This window comes from Rhagoletis zephyria, unplaced genomic scaffold (assembly GCF_001687245.7).
Source record: "Rhagoletis zephyria isolate East Lansing unplaced genomic scaffold, Rhagoletis_zephyria_1.1 Rzeph_scaffold_06291, whole genome shotgun sequence".
NCBI classification, from domain to species: Eukaryota; Metazoa; Arthropoda; class Insecta; order Diptera; family Tephritidae; genus Rhagoletis; species Rhagoletis zephyria.
The window spans coordinates 1-17976 of NW_016163374.1; the positions used below are offsets into that span (position 1 = coordinate 1).

Here is a 17976-nt window from a genome sequence, read left to right on the forward strand (position 1 = left end):
GCACTTCGCAGATGCTTTTTCATAATTTGGAAACACAAAAAAAAATAAAAATTTTATCATTTTATAACCATGTTGCTTCTGATGGCATTTGAACCTGGACCCTCCTGAAAGCTAACAAATAGTGGCAAGCACCTCTGCGCACTTTTCATCAAGGCCAGACCAAGCGATTGGGACATTTGCAGGGTTTCGGTTCCTTGGGGACTGGTCGAAGGCTGACATTTTCGATGCAAGCAAATGTCCAATTCTGACCAGTCAAATTTTAACCAGTGAAGTACTAGACCTTAACGGAAAATTGGCCGCCTTATTGCTGCAGGGTATGTATATAGCTCACACAAAATACAGTTAAATATATTCATACATACATACATACGTACACACATACGTACATATGTGTACAAATACATATACATATGTACTTATTATAAAATGTGGACATATTTATGAGCAAAGGCCATCATAGTAATTTAGTATGTGAGAATTTTTACCTTTAAACAACACACCCTGCAAGGTATTACTTTCCAACTAATCTATAAAAGATTATATTATATATCTCGCACAAAGAAGGCAATTTATTTCGGAGGATTACCTGGATTAAACCAGAAATTAAGGCAGCCAATGATTTCACGCCTATGGTGGGTTCTAGCAAAGACGAATATGGTAACAGACGTCCAGAGTACACTTGAGATATGAAGATAAGACTCCTCAATACTTTTTGACATAGTGACAATAAAGTAAACCTAGACCAGTGTATAGTTAGTATTGAGGCTTATGTTCTTCCACCACTCGACTAGAACGAAATGAGAACAGCAATAATGTGGCTTAAAAACAGCAAAGGACCTGAAACCGACCGAATACTAGCTAAGCTGCCGGAGGTGAAGAGGGCGTACATGTGCCGGCTATTAAGCAGAAATTCGCCGGATGAATTCGTGAATACATTGCACTTTTCTTCATCCACAAGAAGAGAGATTCCGCCGTTTTGTGTCAATTACCATGCGATGCGACTTTATAAAACTTGGTTTAAGATACGATCGACGATACTGTGAAAGACTGAATCACCTCAGGGCGCAACTGATTTGGCCATATCAGAGTTGGTCCATCATTGACCAGATTTTAACAGCACGTCAAATCCTTGAGAAGACACTAGATTACAAATCTACACACACCACATTTTTTTGTTAAAGACGCTTTTGACTGCACGAGGAGAAGCTGCATCGTAGAGGATGCCATCTCTAAATTTTATAGCCCCGCAAAACGGAAGCAGAGGTGAAGACTGCCAAGCTGCTCTCCTGGCAATAGATAAGTTGTATAGATAAAGCGTTTAATAGATGCAAGGTCCAGGTGCTCGGTAGATTTTTTGAAGTAAAACTTCTTTACGTTCGGTAGGACGTTCATAAATGCAAACTTCGATGTAACGAAAAAGCGGCACGATAGATAGTTTAGACACGAATTGGCTTAGCTAGTATCGAGTAAAACTTCCTGCAGGGATGCCTGTAATAGAGCGTGGAAAAATTGTATAAAAGGATACCATCGGATATGTTTGTATGCATGTATATGTAGGTATATTTATGTAAATATATACTTAAAATGCAGTTGGGTTAAAGCTCAACGAACTGCTGTCCATTTGACCATTCGTTAGGTTAATATGCAGCCTAAGCAAGTAAATGGATTTCATTTAGAAATTGGCGGTCAAACGATTGACAAGTGAAATTATGAAAGTGAACAACGAAGTGTAAGCTAGCGCATGGAGAAATATAAAATTAATTAAGTACAGAAAAAAGTGAAGAAAATAAGCAGTAAAGTAGGTAATTAGTGGCAGGAAAAATAATTATAATAGGAATTAGTTTATGAATGAAATAAAAAGTGCTTGGATTTCCAATAAACCATACATTTTTGTGCGCAGCTCCACACTTTTATCTTTGCCATTGATCGTTGAATTCCATAAGCAGTGCCCAATTACGCGTTAACTACAAATATGCGTTTATCCATAAAATTTCTACTCGTATGATGGGATGTGGTTCATCGATGGATACGAATAGCGTTTTAGAAGAGCCCATACAGAGCTTGGAACGTTGGCAGCAAGGCGATATGGTACGAATACCGATACGAGTGCGCGAGTAAAAGTGAACCCCCTCCCTTTCCATATTTTCTCCCCCATAGGATCCCGTCGCGGTTGTCGAGGAATTTGTGCATCTGGACGAACGGATCAGCAAACTGGAGGCGACTTGTCCGGGACCGCGTATGGCCACCGCCGAAGCCTGGGTCGAACACTTGCAATCGCAACGTGATACTCTTTTAGGTGTTGACAACTTAGATGCGGCCTTGAATCTACAACGAAATGAATTGTCGCCACAACAACAACAACAACAACCCCAACAACAAATAAATAGTGAAATATTAACTATAAATGAGATCGATGCAGCTACGCCACCACCCATACATCAGCCACCATTGCAACCACTCAGTGTGGTGGTGGCATCAACAACTACAACAACAAATAGAGGCATGTTATTGAATGGCGGAAATACATTGAGACGCGGAAATGGCGCCATAGTAAATGGCATAGGCGGGGCGGCGGCACGACACGCTAATAATAACATAATGGCAAATACACCCACCCAGGATTTGGCTAATGTGAGTTCGTTAATATAAACAAATACATATAGGATTTACACCCATACACATATAAATATGTATGTACATATATAACCTGCAGGGAAACTCCAAACTGGTGAACCACATTTCTAATAGTTCAGTACCAGTTCTTTATCGCCAAAAGCGATGATAGTCTAATGGTAGCTGGGTCCAAAACCAGTCCAAAAACACCTAAATATGATACTATTAAAAAACTATTTTTTTCTTTTTTTTTTTTAACTACATATCGCTAGCTTAGAGTACAAAATTGATAAGTCCACTTTTTCTAAAAAATAATGTTTTGTTGCAAGCAGCCAGAACAATTATAAATGCATCGTTTTGTGAAAGATCGAACTATCTATTTTATTTCTAACCGTTTCCATTCAGTGATACGCAAATTTGCTAATTCCAAAATTTTTAGAACCGAACGAGTTCGGAACTGATGCGCTTCACGACAGGGTATGAATGTATATTCACCTGCACGTCCATACACCATATACATACATATGTATGTATATGTAACACAGCTAACAAGCCACTGGGTTAAATGTGTTTATATAGAGGTTAGCGCACGAGTAGGCTTATGTTTTTGATACATATCTATGAAGACTGATTGAGAAATCTAAAGACTGATTAAGTAATTGGCCGTAATTCATAATTTTTCATGCTATTCGGATGTTTGTCACAACCAGTCGAAATACATACATATGTATGTACATTAGGGCGAATCAATTTGTACTGGAGATTCTTTCGACTAAGCTCGTATAGCAAAAAAGGATTCTACGTGTAATTCTAATAAAATTTGCCGAATATACCATGCAGTGTCGTAAAGAAGTTTAAGGGTTTTTTTTTTTTGTATAAGGAATCCATTCCGCACTTATCTTTTTCTTAAAACTTCCACTAGAGGGCGCAACAGTGAAAATTTTCGCATTTTCTACGAAACCTATTTTCGTAATTTGGCAAACTCCAAATTAATTTTAGATCCATGGTTTCTTCGGCAAATTTGCGTAGGATTACACATAGAATCCTCCTATGCTATACGCACATAGTCCAAAAAAAAAAAAACTAACCCGCCCTAATGTATGTAAGTACTAGCTTTTGCCCGCAACTCTGCCCGATTTCAGATGCAACAAAATGCAAATATTTTATATCACCGAAAATAATAAATTTTATTTAAGAAAGTTGCCCAAGTAAATTGGCCATTTTATTACATTTTTTAAATTATTTTAACATGTGACAATTCTTCAAAAAAAAATGTGTCTCAATAACAAAAACAAAGACTCTTTGTTTCATATCAATATCCCATTGGTATATTTCATTTATCTTTTTGGTAAAGGCGAAAGATATTCCTTTTTGCAAATGTTCACTTGAATACAATTTTTCAAACAGGGACACCCTCTTCAAATGTTTTCGTATTAAGGCGTTTTTGAGCCATTTCGCTGGACATCCATATTGTAATATTTCGTTAAAATAACTGATTAAATTTAATTCGGGTTTTAATTTATTTTTGAAATAAAGCCTTTCTAAATATCTCTTGGTAGACTTGACATCATTTCATTTAACTTGTTGATTTAATTTAAATTGACTTACGCAGGTGGCAACCCCTTTTAAAAATACTTTTGAAATAAAGCCTTCTCATACTTCTTTCGATTAACATCCATTTTGTAATCTTTATTTAACATATGGGAAAATGGTATTTGACTTTTAAACAGGTGGCAATATTCTTCAAAATATTTTGAAAATAAAGCTTTCTTAAACCTCATACGTTTGCACCCATATGTTTATACGTAACATAACTTATTAATAAAATTAAAAATTAATTATTATTAAAAATTTGTATGTACTAAAACTTCTATAACTATCGTACGTTTGGCATCTATACTGCAACATTTTTGAACATTATAATAGAACGTAGCTAAAGCTTAAAAAGATTTTTAAATTTGTAATTTACTCATTTTACTCAACTTCGGTGTAAAAAAAATGCATAACTCAAATTATTGTCGAGTGCACCCCGTAATACTATACCTAAATATTGCGCAATACTCAGAGCTACCATTGTGATTTTGTTCAATTTTTATTGAGATGGCATATTTTTAAAAACTAATGTTTTTTTTTTCAAAAAATTTGTATGTGAAAAATTTTTCCAGAAAAAAAAAACTTAACAATATTTCTTTTCATAGAGAATTTTGATGTGTGAATGTGTGATTTTTTTCAAACTTTTTCCTCGCCCCGTTCTCGAGATATGTATCGAAGGTTGACAAAAATGTTCATGTCTTTCAAATTACATAATTTTAAATAATAATCAAAGATCTGGTATCTTCCGATTATTGTTTTAATTGTTTAATAAAAAGTGCATATTTCAAACATCGTTTTTAAAGAAGATTTTGTGAATTTGCGGGGTTGGCGATTTTATCGGGAGTGTCGGGAAAGGATTTTGGTCCCGTCGCGCACGCCATATTTTTATATTTCTTCCCGATACCGCACATCCCGGCCAATTTTAAATTAATAAATTTATGAAACCCCCCATATACATACATATGTATGTATCTATGTACGTTTGAGAAGCTTTTTCATGGCAGAATTACTATCGGCGATTTTCCATTAACTGCTGAGCGAAGACCAATGGTAGAAAAAACTTTTTTTTGCTGTTGCTCGGAATAGGTTCTAAAACACCTCAAGCCGATAGGCCATTGTTACCGTCACGTATTTAAAAATTACAAAAGTTACTCATACGCCTGGGCAGCCTGGCGATTTGTCTTTCGTAAATTAATTCAACATTACAAACCAGCTATTAGAAAAACTGAATACACATTCGCAAATAGATACCTACACTCTTCGTATACTAAAATACATATGTACACACATATATACATATATTACATACGCACTTTGCTAACTTGCTAAAACTTTAAACTCAATTCACAGCTTGCCATTAATTTGAGCGTTGTCGATGATGCTAATAAGGCTTCCACGCATGAGGATTTTTTTGCCAATCTCAGCGAACAGCGCTTTATGTGACGTCGATTAAATACTATACAGAAATACTCGAACATACAAAGGCGCGACTGAAAACGTTAACGGAGAGCTACAATGAATTGAATGAGCTGTATGTGCATCATGATGGCATTATAGGTAAGCAAACTGCAAATATGCGTACACATCTTCAAAATATATATGTATTTTAATAAACATACTTGCCTCTCCATATATGTATGTATATGAATGTATAAAATATCAGCCTTCATAAGTGGTGGCACGTATATGACACGCTTGGAAGAGAGTTTGGACGCACAGTTGGAGGCAGCGCGTGATGTACGAGATAAGCTTGGCAGCGCATTGGAGCAATGGCGCATATGCGGCACGTTATTACGCGCAAGTGCAAGCTCAGCGACGCAAGCTTTAACACAGTGGCAGCAGCTAGCAAAAGCCATGTAAGTTTAACTGAATCAAACGCTCATGGTGCGCACAACTTTTAACATGTTCTTTTGTAGCGATCCAAAACATAAAATTCAGCTGGCTTTAAACTGTCGTACGGCTCTACAAGCATCTTTGATATCGGTGGAGTGTGCACAGTTGGCACTGCCACATGTGGAAATCAAACATATAAGCAATCGTCAATTGCTGGCAGCGAAGCATTGCAATACGTACATGATTACAGATATTGCAAATCTTTCAAGGTAAAATGAAGAGTTAAAATTCAGCTATTCAAGACATACAATTTTTACTGTTACTTCGTAGGTATCAGCATACAACGAAAGTATTCACCTCTTTTGAGAGTAATATTTCCAAAGCATCGATGTGGCTGTATGAAACGTTTAATAAAACTTTACGTCAAGACTTCGATAAATCGGAAGAGACCGTACGTAATCTGGCGAAAACTTTGAGGGATCATAGGCAAGAAGTTTTTACTGCCGCTCGCAAATATTGATCGCTTACTAACAGCAGCTAATTTAAATATGTAGTTAATTATAAAGTATATTGACACTTTTCTTTAAAAATAATTAAATAGTTTATATTTGATAACATTTTAAGTAACCAATAAATGAAATAATTGTTAAACTTAATACCAATAAGTTTTTTTAGGCGTACGTTCTTCAACAATGCCCATTTCTTCCATAATATCCATTTCAAATGTTGCTAATTTTGGTTGGAAAGTAATCTCTCCCACAACGTTGCCTAGAATACATTTCAAATTAAAAATTATAAGTATGCAAACAGTGGTTCAAAAAAATGAACTGTACCGGGAGTATCCTTTTCACGCTCAATATAAGCGTTAGGAGTTTTATAATCATATGTTTGATTATTTGTCTCGGGGATGGGTATAATACGGCCTGTGCGTGCGGATACTCGAACTTTTTCACCCTCCTCGGTGTACCGCCATTCAAAATCTGTTCCTTGCAAGTCCGATGGATCTACTAAACGCACATCTTTTGTGACCTTTCATGGAAAGTATAATTAACAATTTAAAAACTGTATTCATGGCACAACTATATAGCTTACATCCAAAGGAGCCTCTGATTTGATTAAAACGCCAGGAAACCCCTTTTCACCACCTACCGTACGGTAATGCCAATTTAAACCTTCGACTATCACCCAATTGCGTTCGGCGATAACCTGATTGACAATGCCTTGCTTCCCTTTATCTTTGCCAACAAGCACTTCAACTCGATCACCGCGGAAGAAACTCCAATCCTCTGTACAAATGTAGCTTGATTTAGTTTTATTTACAAGAATATATCAATGAATATAAAAATGTTGGCATACCGACTGGGTTAAGGAAGACTTTTTTACGTATAGTTCCGGGCATATTTTGCTGTCGAAATTGGCCTGTCCATGAGCGATTTGTGGTGTACCGGAACCGTTTTCGTTCAACGGTTCGCTGTAAGTAGTTCGGAACACCAGAAGGTGTCTTCCAGTATACCTGTGTGGATTCAGAATATGTAAGAATGAATGCGGATTGATATCATTTTGTTGCTGCTATTTTGATAGCAATTTCGGAGGTTGTAAGATCCTTTACAAACCTGCTTCTTGCTCCGCTCTATATATTCCTTTGGCAAGTTTGAGAAGTTCTTTAATTTGGTGCACAGAAATTGCGTTAGCCTCATTTTTCCAGAGGTATTTGTTATAAAACCGATCAATTGTATAGAAAACGCGTGAATGCAATTCCAGGTGATAAATGAAACAGCTGATTACTGACAATTCGATGTGATGCGTTCGCGTAATTATGCTAGAAAATAATCATATCATTTTTTAAGAGTGTGCGTGTAAAAGGTCTGCAATAATTAGCAAACCACCATAAAAAAATTTCCACAATTGGGAATTTGCAAGAATTCTCAAATTTCCCTCTCAGAGAGTGTCGCCGATTGCATTTCAAAATTAATAAATTTTCACAGAATTTTTTAATTCTTTCGGATGGACAAAACCCAACACCTTTGTATATGCACATTGCTTTTGATTTTGACTTTCTTCACTATACGTTTCGATTTTTTGGTCTTAATCTGTCAGGATTCCGATATAGACTATGGTTTCAACTGCACTTCGATTACGAGTAGATTCTTTTCGGCCGAGTTCTATTCAAATCAAACCCTTTTTGCTTTGGTGTAAATTGGCTTCAAGTGCCACAATCCATTGGTCTGCACAAACCGATGTGATTAAAATTATTAATGTTCGTTAAAATTCTTCCATGACGAACACCCTTATTATACCTTGTATAGCAACCCTGCGAAGGTCAGCTGTTTCTCATATTTTTATAGCAATTTCGGTTTTTTTTCATTTAGCATAGCAAATTGCAAATTTTATACGTTTTTACCAGATTAGTTAAACAAGAAGTTGTAAACAAATATGCAGACTTGATATTAAGAACAATAAATGCAAATAGATCACAACAACCGCGCATTTTTACCTCCAACAGCAACCAATGCGGTTCTGAGTAGCTATAGTGCGGAGAAAAGGCAAACAACGGTGATTGGCTGTCCATAGCACGCGAAGTTACGATTATCAATAAATGAATAATTAATTGCGGCTTATGCTAATTGTTAATTAGNAAAAACCTTACTGGTCAATCAGGTGTTTTAATTGCAGAAAATTTAAAGGAAAAGTCGGCAGGAAAAAATTGTTAGTGCAAAATGTCCTACGACACGCTGACTATAGAAGGTGAAAAGCAGGAGCCAGCATTGTTACAAAAGCATGCTAAGTTTTTTGTGAGATTTTTAAATTTACTGCCAGCGCGCCTAGCCTCACATGACTCCACAAGGTGAGCTAAAAAAAATATTTGGTTTCATTAAAAACGAATCCTTAAAATGTCTTTATTTTCTCTTTTTAACAGGGGCACCATTGCCTTCTTTGCTGTATGCGGCCTGGATGTGTTGAATTCACTGACGCTACTAACACCACAAATGCAAAAGGACATTATTGAATGGATATATGGTGGTTTGGTAATTTCGAAGGAGGGAGAAACGAAATGTTGCAGTGGCTTTCAGGTAAATACCAGCGGCTAGGATTTAACTCCGTATGCCGCGTCATAGCGCAGGCAATTAATCATAAGCCACTAGAAAGTAATGTTATTTTATTTGCATGTACACTTGCACAATACTATATACATATGTATGTACGTGTGTTCTCATAACATGTTATCTATATGTATGTATGTATAAACATATGTCGCGTATAAAACAGTCAACCACTCACTATCTTTTTACGAACTTCTCAACTGTATTAAAACATGTTTGCTCTGCAGCTCCGTGACTTTTTGTGTTTACTTCAGTATACAAAAAAAAAACATGCTGTGATTCATGTTCCCCTTTAAAAGCAAGTATCGCTATTCTTTCATGAGATAACAATCTTGCGTTATTAGGGCTAATTTAAGAAACAAACACATTAAATTTAAGCAAACTGCTTGCCAAGTAATGAAATATTATATGTTGGCAGATATGTATTAATGTACTCTCCAGTCAAACGTATCATATCCTTTTAACGGTTCCCGAATTAGCAAATACCTCGTTGGTGTTATAAGAGCAGCAATAACTTTTATCATAGCAGCAGCATAACAAATAATTTAAATAAGTAATGTAAAAATGAAAAAAATTTGGCTCTTAGCAATACCATTTCGAACCTTTCTTTTGTATCAAATTCATTAGTTATTTTATGGACTTTTTGCGATATTGCAAGTTGTAAGTTCAACCGCCTACATATACTATATAACAATATAACAACAAATTTCTTAAATCGAAAATGACACAAACAATATAATCGAACTCATGAGAAAATTGTAATTTCCTTAATTCCTATATCTTTTTAGGGATCACGTTGTGTTAACATTATTTCCGATGATGAGCAACTGCAGACTAATGCCAGGTACTATCAGTGGGGTCATCTTGCAATGACTTACACTGGTATTGGCATATTGGCCACACTTGGTGATGACTTGAGTCGTTTGGATCGCAAAAGCATTGTTGATGGTGAGTAGCAAACTTACATACATACATACTTAAAGGATAAAATGGAATAAAAAATGCCTCTCATATCGCAGGCGTAGCTGCAGTCCAACGCCCAGATGGCAGCTTTAGCGCCTGTATAGACGGCAGTGAGAACGATATGCGTTTCGTGTTTTGTGCAGCCGCCATTTGCCATATGTTAGACTATTGGGGAGATGTGGATAAGGAGAAAATGTTCCAATTCATAAAAAGTTGTATTGTAAGTATTTAAAATTGCAGAAAGGTTAGAAAAAAAAAATTATTAATCAAACCTCTTACAACTGCAGCGTTATGACAATGGCTTCAGTCAGTATTTGGAGGGTGAAGCGCATGGTGGTACTACATTTTGCGCTTTGGCTGCGTTAGATTTGAGCGGCCAACTGCATCGCTTAGACGAGACAACGATTGAAAATATAAAGCGTTGGCTCATTTTTAGACAAGTGAGTTGTACTTATTTGTTGATTGCCTTTCTAATATTATATTTTAATGCGCAACGCCTTTTTGTAGGTAAATGGTTTCCAGGGACGTCCGAACAAAACTGTGGATACCTGTTATTCCTTTTGGATTGGTGCAGCGCTACGTATTTTAGGTGCCTTTGAACTAATCGACTACGCCGAAAATCGCGCCTACATTATGGAGACACAAGACAGCATAGTCGGTGGTTTCTCCAAATGGCCACAATCTACAACAGATCCATTTCACACATATTTTGGTCTTTGTGGATTGTCCTTCATGAATGAACCGGGCTTGTTGGAAGTTATGCCTAGCTTGAATATATCAATGCGTGCATATAATTGTCTGAAACAGGTACATGCACAGTGGCGAACTGATAATGCAGAAGACAAATTTGTTAGCAAAAATACGTCGGCATCAAAGCTTGGCAACGCTGAAAATTCAACGTCCGTTACCTCGCCGCTTATAGATGCACAATAATGCGCATTTGGTTTACTAAATTTTTACATTTAATTAAGCTGAAAATAATTTGTTGGCAGTAGTTCGAGACCGGCCATTTATTTTTAAAGGTCTACGAATTAGGTGTTGGAGTGTTTTTTTTTGTAATATGAGAAGCGATCCGCTTTTATTTTTTGTCTTGTATCTAATGCTTATATGTAGATATTCTGCAATGATTTTGCTTATAACACTCCCCAAAAGAGTCATGCAGCTGGTCACTCAATTTTAACTCCTAATCTGTAATTTTTCTCTACAAAAACTAGTTTTCTACAGTTTCAGCTAAGTGTACGCGGTTCCGTTAATAAGCAGATCCAATCATATATTTATTGTGAGAACCTANCATGCAGCTGGTCACTCAATTTTAACTCCTAATCTGTAATTTTTCTCTACAAAAACTAACTTTTCTACAGTTTCAGCTAAGTGTACGCGGTTCCGTTAATAAGCAGATCCAATCATATATTTATTGTGAGAACCTATTGTGAAAGCATAAGCACAACTATTTTTTAATTGTATTTAGTTATACATATATTGATCGGTATTGTAAATAAACTAGAGTTTAAAATTACAGCTAGCATAAGTTATTTTCTAAAGAGAATCACACACAAAAATATAGTAGTCTTAAATAGAGTGAAATAGCCATTTTGAGTTAAACTTGCAAATATAGACAATTTATATGTCCGGGAAAAGCTGGCACATTATAGCCCAGCTGCGGACGATCGATATAGATGCGACCACGCAGTGGCGCCAACACCCGCTCTGTTACGTTCGGACATCGGTGTACCATCAGCGATTGTAGATGCTGGCAAGCTATAGTTAAAGCGCTGCAAATAAACACAAAAGCAGAGCATAAATAAACTCCGCTGTCTTAATTGCCTCTGATAGTTAAATGTATATAAATAATATGTAGATTTCAAATTAGTAAATGAGAAAATCACTGGGGTAGAAGTCATTTAAATACATATCTAATTGACTTTGTCGATCGACGTACGCGCGTTTGCGTAGCGGTGCTAATGAACGCTCCGTAACACGCGGACAACGTTGCACAAGTAGTGAACGTAGCTGAGTGCAATGCGTCGCGATTGCACTGCAAATAGAAAAAAGAGAAATGCAAAAAAAAAACTGTGAGGGTACTGCACTAAATACTTAAGTGTGTGGTGGAGTTTTCTGGAAAGTTGCTAAAACATAGGGGAAAACTGCATGCCTTAACCATCAGTAATTCGGTACTTACTGTATACCATAGTCAGAAATAGCAGCACAGCCAACCAAATTGATGTGCTCCAGTGCCCGGCAGTAATTGGCAATCTGTATTAGCACCTGATCAGTAACACTTGGTGTATTGGCTAATGACAAAACATTTAATTTATTTAATTTTCGGAAGAATATAATCAAACAGCGCTCTCCAATTGCAGTGCAGTGTGAAATGTCAAACTCAACCAAATTGCTGTGGTGCAAAGTCAGCGCATCAACGGCGCCCGTAGTTAACCACTGACATTTGGAAAGCTTCAAAATGCGCAGCTCCTTGCATTCGATAATAATCGGTTGGAGTGCTAATGGTGTTATATTGACACACTCATTTAGATTTACTATACGCAGTCGGGTATTTTCAGCTAAAATCGGCAGCAGGTATTCATCTGTCAACCAATGGCAACGTGCCAAATACAGGTTCTCAACGCGACGGCAGCACTTTCCCAAGACAGTGAATGCTAATTCAATGTTGCGACTATTATTGCCAGCCAGATTGATGTCTTTGCGACGCTCAAATGTTGCTTCCACGAAGCGTTTGGCAGTTTGCGAACAGCAACGCAAATTAAATAAGTCTTTGAGACTGAGGAATTCGGTGACCATTGGTATCAAAACATCCTGCCAACTTATGTCGAAGAGTGTCACTATTGATGATGTCTCCTGAGTTGATGGAGCTACTGCCATGGAGGCCAAATGATTCTCCTCTGCCTGTAGGCTACACATTTTTTTAATTGTTTGTAACTGATGACCACGATAAATGAAAGGTTTGGCTTTTAAAGAAATTTAATGTGAATTTATTAATATTTTTCAAGTATATTGACTGATTTCAATACGTTTTCCTCTGTTTTGTTTTTATATTTTATATGTTCTATTTTGATCGCGAATACACATTACCAAAACAGCTGATTGGTTGCAGGGTGGTGCAGATGAACACATATTCCATTTTCCATTACAGCCGTACCTAAATTAGCGCGAAGAGCGTTTCCCTTGTATCTTTATCTCTCTCTGACGCATTAAATTTATATACGCTAGAAGAGAGGCCGACAGGCCCAACGCTTGACGCGCTTATTTAGGTATGGCTTTTAGTTATATATTTATTGGCCACCTTCACCTGCGTGAGAACCTCGCTTGCGTTCTATCAAAGAACGTAAATCTATACGAGTATCTTTACGTGCTTTGTTAGGTGTATATTAAGGTTTTTTTTTGTATTACCTCTTTATGCCTTTGAAGCATTTTTATATTGCACATATCAAGGCTACTCAAATTTTGAAGCCGATACAAGAAATAGTAAGCATGACCTCTTCCACTCTCTAACTTGAAAGAGCAAAGCGGATTAAGCTAGAAAGCGGAGTTTCCTTCATTTAGGAAATTAAAAAATTAAAATTTGAACTGCTATGTGGAATCTCTAGTGGGTATTGGGTGTAAAGTATTTTAAGTACAGAGTTGTTACATTCAATCAGCTGTGTATTTGAATTTTTATTTATTTTTATTCGCGCCAGTGAAGTATCAAAAATTAAAAGCACTTTTTTATGTTGTAAATATACCAAAGTTTAGTAAAATGTNTAGAAAGCGGAGTTTCCTTCATTTAGGAAATTAAAAAATTAAAATTTGAACTGCTATGTGGAATCTCTAGTGGGTGTTGGGTGTAAAGTATTTTAAGTACAGAGTTGTTACATTCAATCAGCTGTGTATTTGAATTTTTATTTATTTTTATTCGCGCCAGTGAAGTATCAAAAATTAAAAGCACTTTTTTATGTTGTAAATATACCAAAGTTTAGTAAAATGTCCATGTGTAGTGCTGCTGAAATTGCGGAGAAACGTCGTATAGCTTTGGAAAAATTAGCCGCAAAGAAGCAACGCTTAGCTAACTCTGTAACTTCAGGAGACAAATCCGGGAATGCCACACTGCATCAAAATCGTAACGCCATAGGTGCTATTCCGACGAATACCTTCTTTAAACAGCAACATCAAGTACAGCAGCAATCTACAACAAATAACAATCAAAACAAAAAGACTCCGCAACATTCCGCGGGAGCTATAAATTTCTTAAATGACTTAAAACGTAATAACATCGGCAGTTATGCTAGGAATGCACGCGATCAAGCGCATCCTTACCAACGTAATACGTTGTCCAACAGCAAGCCGAATGTTAGTGCACTACATACGCCCAACAATAGCCAACAACAACAACAATTAGCGCCGGTTTTTGTTACCAAAGTAAGCTGCAAGGTGTACATGGTGAGCAATACACGCTTCGCTGTACAACCTTCATGTTTCCATGCCAAATTGATTGATGTATTCAAGAGTATACCATCGAAGGGATATGGTTTGTAGCGCTTAGTTAAAAGATTCTTAATAGTCTGAACTTTAATTTGCTGTATTACGTTTCCTTATAGATGGTACCAAACATATCTGGAGTTTTGGTTTGCATGACTATCAACTACTGCAAGATCACGTTTCTGCTATGAATCCAGAAGTTGTTATTGGCACTATACCAAAAAGCGTAATTGCGGTTTGTCGCATGCCAGCTGTGGAAATCGAACGCTCCTGCTTGTCTTCGATTGAACCGAAATTGGGGCAAAAACTGATGCCATTTCAGCAGGATGGCGTTTGGTAAGTTCAATTAAAGATCAACTGATACAAATCTTATCTACTCGGATATAATTTTGCATTCTTTTTCACAGCTTTGCTATAGCGCATCATGGTCGCTTGATGATTTGTGACGAAATGGGTCTTGGTAAAACGTATCAGGCACTGGCAGTAGCTGACTTTTATAGAGAATCTTGGCCACTGCTTATATGCACAACAGCCTCCATTAGGTAGAGAAGCGTAAATTTCTTCTTTTTTTACTCATGCATATTACATTGACACTTTTCCTTTCCAGAGAGTCCTGGGCAACACACATACGAGAGCTATTACCTCGCATACCGATTCATTATATACAAGTGCTAACCAACAATCAACAAAGTTTGGATGATGCAAAAGTGCTTATTACCAGTTATAATATGATGGATCGGCATGTGGAACAGTTAGTCCAACATAAATTTGGATTTGTAATATTCGATGAATCGCACACTTTAAAGAATTCAAAAACTAAATGTGCTATGGTAGCGGGGCGTCTGACGAAACAAGCGCGTCATGTTCTTATGCTGTCAGGCACACCAGCGCTTTCACGGCCTTTGGAGTTGTTCACCCAAATTCAAATGATCGATCGCAAGTTCATGTCATTTATGGAATTTAGTACGCAAAATTATTAAATGAAGAGTGTAGTGTTGCTTAATCTTTCATACTGCCCAACAGCTTCTCGCTACTGTGATGGCAAACAAACACAATTCGGTTGGGATGCTTCGGGTCAATCGAATCTAGAGGAATTAAATGTTGTGCTGAAGTTGAAATTCATGATACGTCGCACAAAGGAAGCTGTGCTACCGCAGTTGGCTGAGAAACAACGGTGAGTGGACTTAGAGCTATCATTTATTCATATTTGAATGGTAAAATACTAATATTTTTCTTATAGCGAAACAGTTGTTTTGGATCCAGCGCTTATTGGCAGTAAAGATAAGGACACAAGTGATGATTTAGAGACGCTTAGTAAAGATTTTTCCTCAAGCGTAGGGCGTGAGCGCGAGCAGATCCTTATGAGATTTTATTCAACAACTGCTGAGGTTAAAGCGCGCGCTGTTTGGTAAGTTGCAAGTCAAATTTCCAAATTCTGATCATTTCTTTCTGATCTTTCTTTCTTTCTTCCTTTCTAATGAACAACCTTAAGTGCATATCTCAAAAATTTAGTCAAAGAGAGGATAAAATTTATTGTATTCGCACATCATCGTGTCATGTTGGACGCCATTACTGATTGCTTAAATCAATTGAATATTAATTTCATACGCATTGATGGCAGCACCAAAAATGAAGCTAGAGCTGTAAGATTTCGCATAAATTTGAAGGCTATATTGTACATCTATACTAAATAAATGATCCCATATACAGGAATACATTGACGCGTTTCAAACAAAGCCGTCTTGCATGGTGGCTGTGCTTTCGTTGCGCGCATGTAATGCAGGCATCACGCTGACCGCAGCTGAAATGATAATTTTTGCCGAGTTGGACTGGAATCCAAGTGTAATTTGACATATTTTGCGCATACTGGTTATGCTAAGATTAACTAAATTTGAGTTTTTATTTTAATTTCTATTCGGTTTCACCAGACCTTGGCGCAGGCTGAAAGTCGCGCACATCGCATTGGCCAAAATAAACCGATTATTTGTCGTTATTTAATGGCCTCTAAAACCGCTGACGATATTATTTGGAATATGTTGAAAAATAAACAGGATGTATTAAATAGAGCTGGGCTCTTTTGTGAAAATTTGCAAGATGCTACGCATACTGCAGCGCCAACGGGGGTGAGTGCGCATATACATATATGATTGATTTAAAACAACTTTAGTTTAACTTGTATGTGTAAAACTTTTTTGTTTAACAGTCGCACAAAATCGAAGACTTTTTCTCGCCTGTGAAGATGGAAAACCAGCCGACCACAAAGGTTAGTGTTGAGCCAAATAAAGAAGTGAAAGAGAATGAAAGTGCCACAATTGCTACAGCCAAAAATTTAGACATGAGCAAGGAGTTGGAAAATATTGAAGATTTATTTATGGATGATGATGATTTTAAGGATTTAATGTGTTGATCCTGAAGGGGAGAAAAAGGGAAAGCGCATGGAAGCGTGTTATATGCCTTTAAATGCTACCTTTATAGAGTACTCATTTATAACAACAAATTTAAGTACATTTTATTGCTTAAGGATTCTATTCGTACTCACATGTTTTGTCATTAAATAGTTTAAACCTTTTTGAATGTATCTAAAAGCTTTTAATATTTTCAATATAGATGTAGGTAGTCGTATTATTGTTCAGCGATTTTATTGGAATTTTAATTTGGCTGCATGGAATTTCTCAAGATAATCATTCATCAGAAGTCGATTACGAATGACAACTTTACGGGTTTCATGTTATATATTTTAAGGCATATTCTCTAAATACTGCTAATTCTATCTCACGAAGATCGTTTCTATATTCGGCAGACCAAGGACCATCAACTAAGCTTACATCCCAAATATTTTTTTGTGCGCGGAGTAGCACCTATCCGCAAGTCTACTCCGCTTACTGCTAGGCCTCTCCAGGCTAGTAATCGATTGGCTCAAAACTGTTAAGTTAGCATTTCATGGTACTATTTTTTTTATATATGTACATATATAGGGGAAACTTGAAAGCATCAACCCAGCAAAAAATTGACTTAGAGGTCGGTGAGACCTAAATCGCACACAAAATGCCTACTTTCGCAACAACAATCTCCACAGCAAGAACATGAGACTCAAGTCGCTAGCTGGAAGCCCATTTAGAACTTTGTTAGCCACATGCGAAGCCATCGGCCGGTCTGTATTAAATAAAGTTAATCCAGTGTGAGTGGGGCTGCTGATGTCGTACCAAGACCAGCTTCATTCAGCGGAAATGTTGGAGTTAAACACCTTAAATGCTTTTGTCTAAGCGGGGTTTGTTCATAGACCAAACAATCCCAACCATAATCTAAACTGTTGGCAGAACGCTTACCATTGCGACATGCTGGAAAGCATATCAGTCAAATTAAAGACGCTCATCATACGCTAAGTCCACAGAGCCGCAAGGAA

At 36.9% G+C, this 17976-nt stretch overlaps 5 protein-coding genes across 8 annotated transcripts; 3 read left to right on the forward strand and 2 right to left on the reverse strand.

Annotated features, from left to right (window-relative positions):
- Positions 1–1985: 1985 nt before the first annotated feature.
- On the forward strand, positions 1986–6695 carry synr (BH3-only protein sayonara). Its single transcript, XM_017628879.1, is given in 7 exon segments — positions 1986–2088; positions 2158–2631; positions 5557–5632; positions 5635–5763; positions 5870–6062; positions 6123–6308; positions 6370–6695. Coding segments are annotated over 7 exon segments (1335 nt in total). The 5' UTR covers positions 1986–2001; the 3' UTR covers positions 6560–6695.
- Positions 6581–7860, reverse strand: mRpL24 (mitochondrial ribosomal protein L24). The gene is made up of 5 exons (XM_017628883.1): positions 7653–7860; positions 7396–7552; positions 7132–7325; positions 6873–7068; positions 6581–6807 (listed from the first exon to the last, which is right to left on the reverse strand). Exons 1-5 carry the CDS (start codon positions 7734–7736, stop codon positions 6692–6694), a joined length of 747 nt encoding a protein of 248 aa, XP_017484372.1. The 5' UTR covers positions 7737–7860; the 3' UTR covers positions 6581–6691.
- A 501-nt stretch (positions 7861–8361) lies between these two features.
- Positions 8362–11361, forward strand: betaggt-I (geranylgeranyl transferase type-1 subunit beta). Its single transcript, XM_017628880.1, has 6 exons — positions 8362–8884; positions 8957–9110; positions 9929–10088; positions 10160–10323; positions 10391–10543; positions 10611–11361. Exons 1-6 carry the CDS (start codon positions 8757–8759, stop codon positions 11034–11036), a joined length of 1185 nt encoding a protein of 394 aa, XP_017484369.1. The 5' UTR covers positions 8362–8756; the 3' UTR covers positions 11037–11361.
- jet (F-box and leucine rich repeat protein jetlag) lies at positions 11201–13213 on the reverse strand. 3 transcript variants are annotated; one of them, XR_001848921.1, is made up of 3 exons: positions 12283–13213; positions 11528–11875; positions 11201–11390 (listed from the first exon to the last, which is right to left on the reverse strand). XR_001848921.1 is itself a non-coding variant. In XM_017628881.1 (2 exons), the coding sequence occupies exons 1-2, from the start codon at positions 13017–13019 to the stop codon at positions 11701–11703; spliced, it is 912 nt and encodes a 303-aa protein (XP_017484370.1). In that variant the 5' UTR covers positions 13020–13213; the 3' UTR covers positions 11405–11700. The 3 variants fall into 3 exon arrangements, 2 of the variants coding, with proteins under 2 accessions (XP_017484370.1, XP_017484371.1); XM_017628881.1 differs by lacking the exon at positions 11201–11390 and having other exon boundaries at positions 11405–11875; XM_017628882.1 differs by lacking the exon at positions 11201–11390 and having other exon boundaries at positions 11405–12138.
- A 741-nt stretch (positions 13214–13954) lies between these two features.
- Positions 13955–17169, forward strand: Marcal1 (SWI/SNF-related matrix-associated actin-dependent regulator of chromatin subfamily A-like protein 1). Of its 2 annotated transcripts, none has more exons than XM_017628878.1 (10): positions 13955–14622; positions 14693–14909; positions 14981–15115; positions 15181–15536; positions 15597–15747; positions 15814–15981; positions 16066–16216; positions 16284–16415; positions 16502–16700; positions 16777–16935. In XM_017628878.1, exons 1-10 carry the CDS (start codon positions 14079–14081, stop codon positions 16839–16841), a joined length of 2118 nt encoding a protein of 705 aa, XP_017484367.1. In that variant the 5' UTR covers positions 13955–14078; the 3' UTR covers positions 16842–16935. The 2 variants fall into 2 exon arrangements, with proteins under 2 accessions (XP_017484367.1, XP_017484366.1); XM_017628877.1 differs by having other exon boundaries at positions 13957–14622; positions 16502–16696; positions 16777–17169.
- The last annotated feature ends 807 nt before the right edge of the window (positions 17170–17976 follow it).

Bases quoted from the DNA above. Each gene is read 5' to 3' on its own strand.
- Marcal1 (XM_017628877.1), top strand. From the start codon at position 14,079: ATGTCCATGTGTAGTGCTGCTGAAATTGCGGAGAAACGTCGTATAGCT. The intron at 14,910-14,980 runs GTAAGTTCAATT...TCTTTTTCACAG, and splicing joins TTTCAGCAGGATGGCGTTTG to CTTTGCTATAGCGCATCATG. The intron at 15,116-15,180 runs GTAGAGAAGCGT...TTTCCTTTCCAG, and splicing joins TGCACAACAGCCTCCATTAG to AGAGTCCTGGGCAACACACA.
- jet (XM_017628881.1), bottom strand. From the start codon at position 13,019: ATGTGTAGCCTACAGGCAGAGGAGAATCATTTGGCCTCCATGGCAGTA. The intron at 11,876-12,282 runs GTAAGTACCGAA...GTTTATTTGCAG, and splicing joins ATTTCTGACTATGGTATACA to CGCTTTAACTATAGCTTGCC.
- betaggt-I (XM_017628880.1), top strand. From the start codon at position 8,757: ATGTCCTACGACACGCTGACTATAGAAGGTGAAAAGCAGGAGCCAGCA. The intron at 10,324-10,390 runs GTAAGTATTTAA...TTACAACTGCAG, and splicing joins AATTCATAAAAAGTTGTATT to CGTTATGACAATGGCTTCAG. The intron at 10,544-10,610 runs GTGAGTTGTACT...GCCTTTTTGTAG, and splicing joins GTTGGCTCATTTTTAGACAA to GTAAATGGTTTCCAGGGACG.
- mRpL24 (XM_017628883.1), bottom strand. From the start codon at position 7,736: ATGAGGCTAACGCAATTTCTGTGCACCAAATTAAAGAACTTCTCAAAC. The intron at 7,553-7,652 runs GTTTGTAAAGGA...GAATCCACACAG, and splicing joins TAGAGCGGAGCAAGAAGCAG to GTATACTGGAAGACACCTTC. The intron at 7,326-7,395 runs GTATGCCAACAT...ACATTTGTACAG, and splicing joins AGTCTTCCTTAACCCAGTCG to AGGATTGGAGTTTCTTCCGC.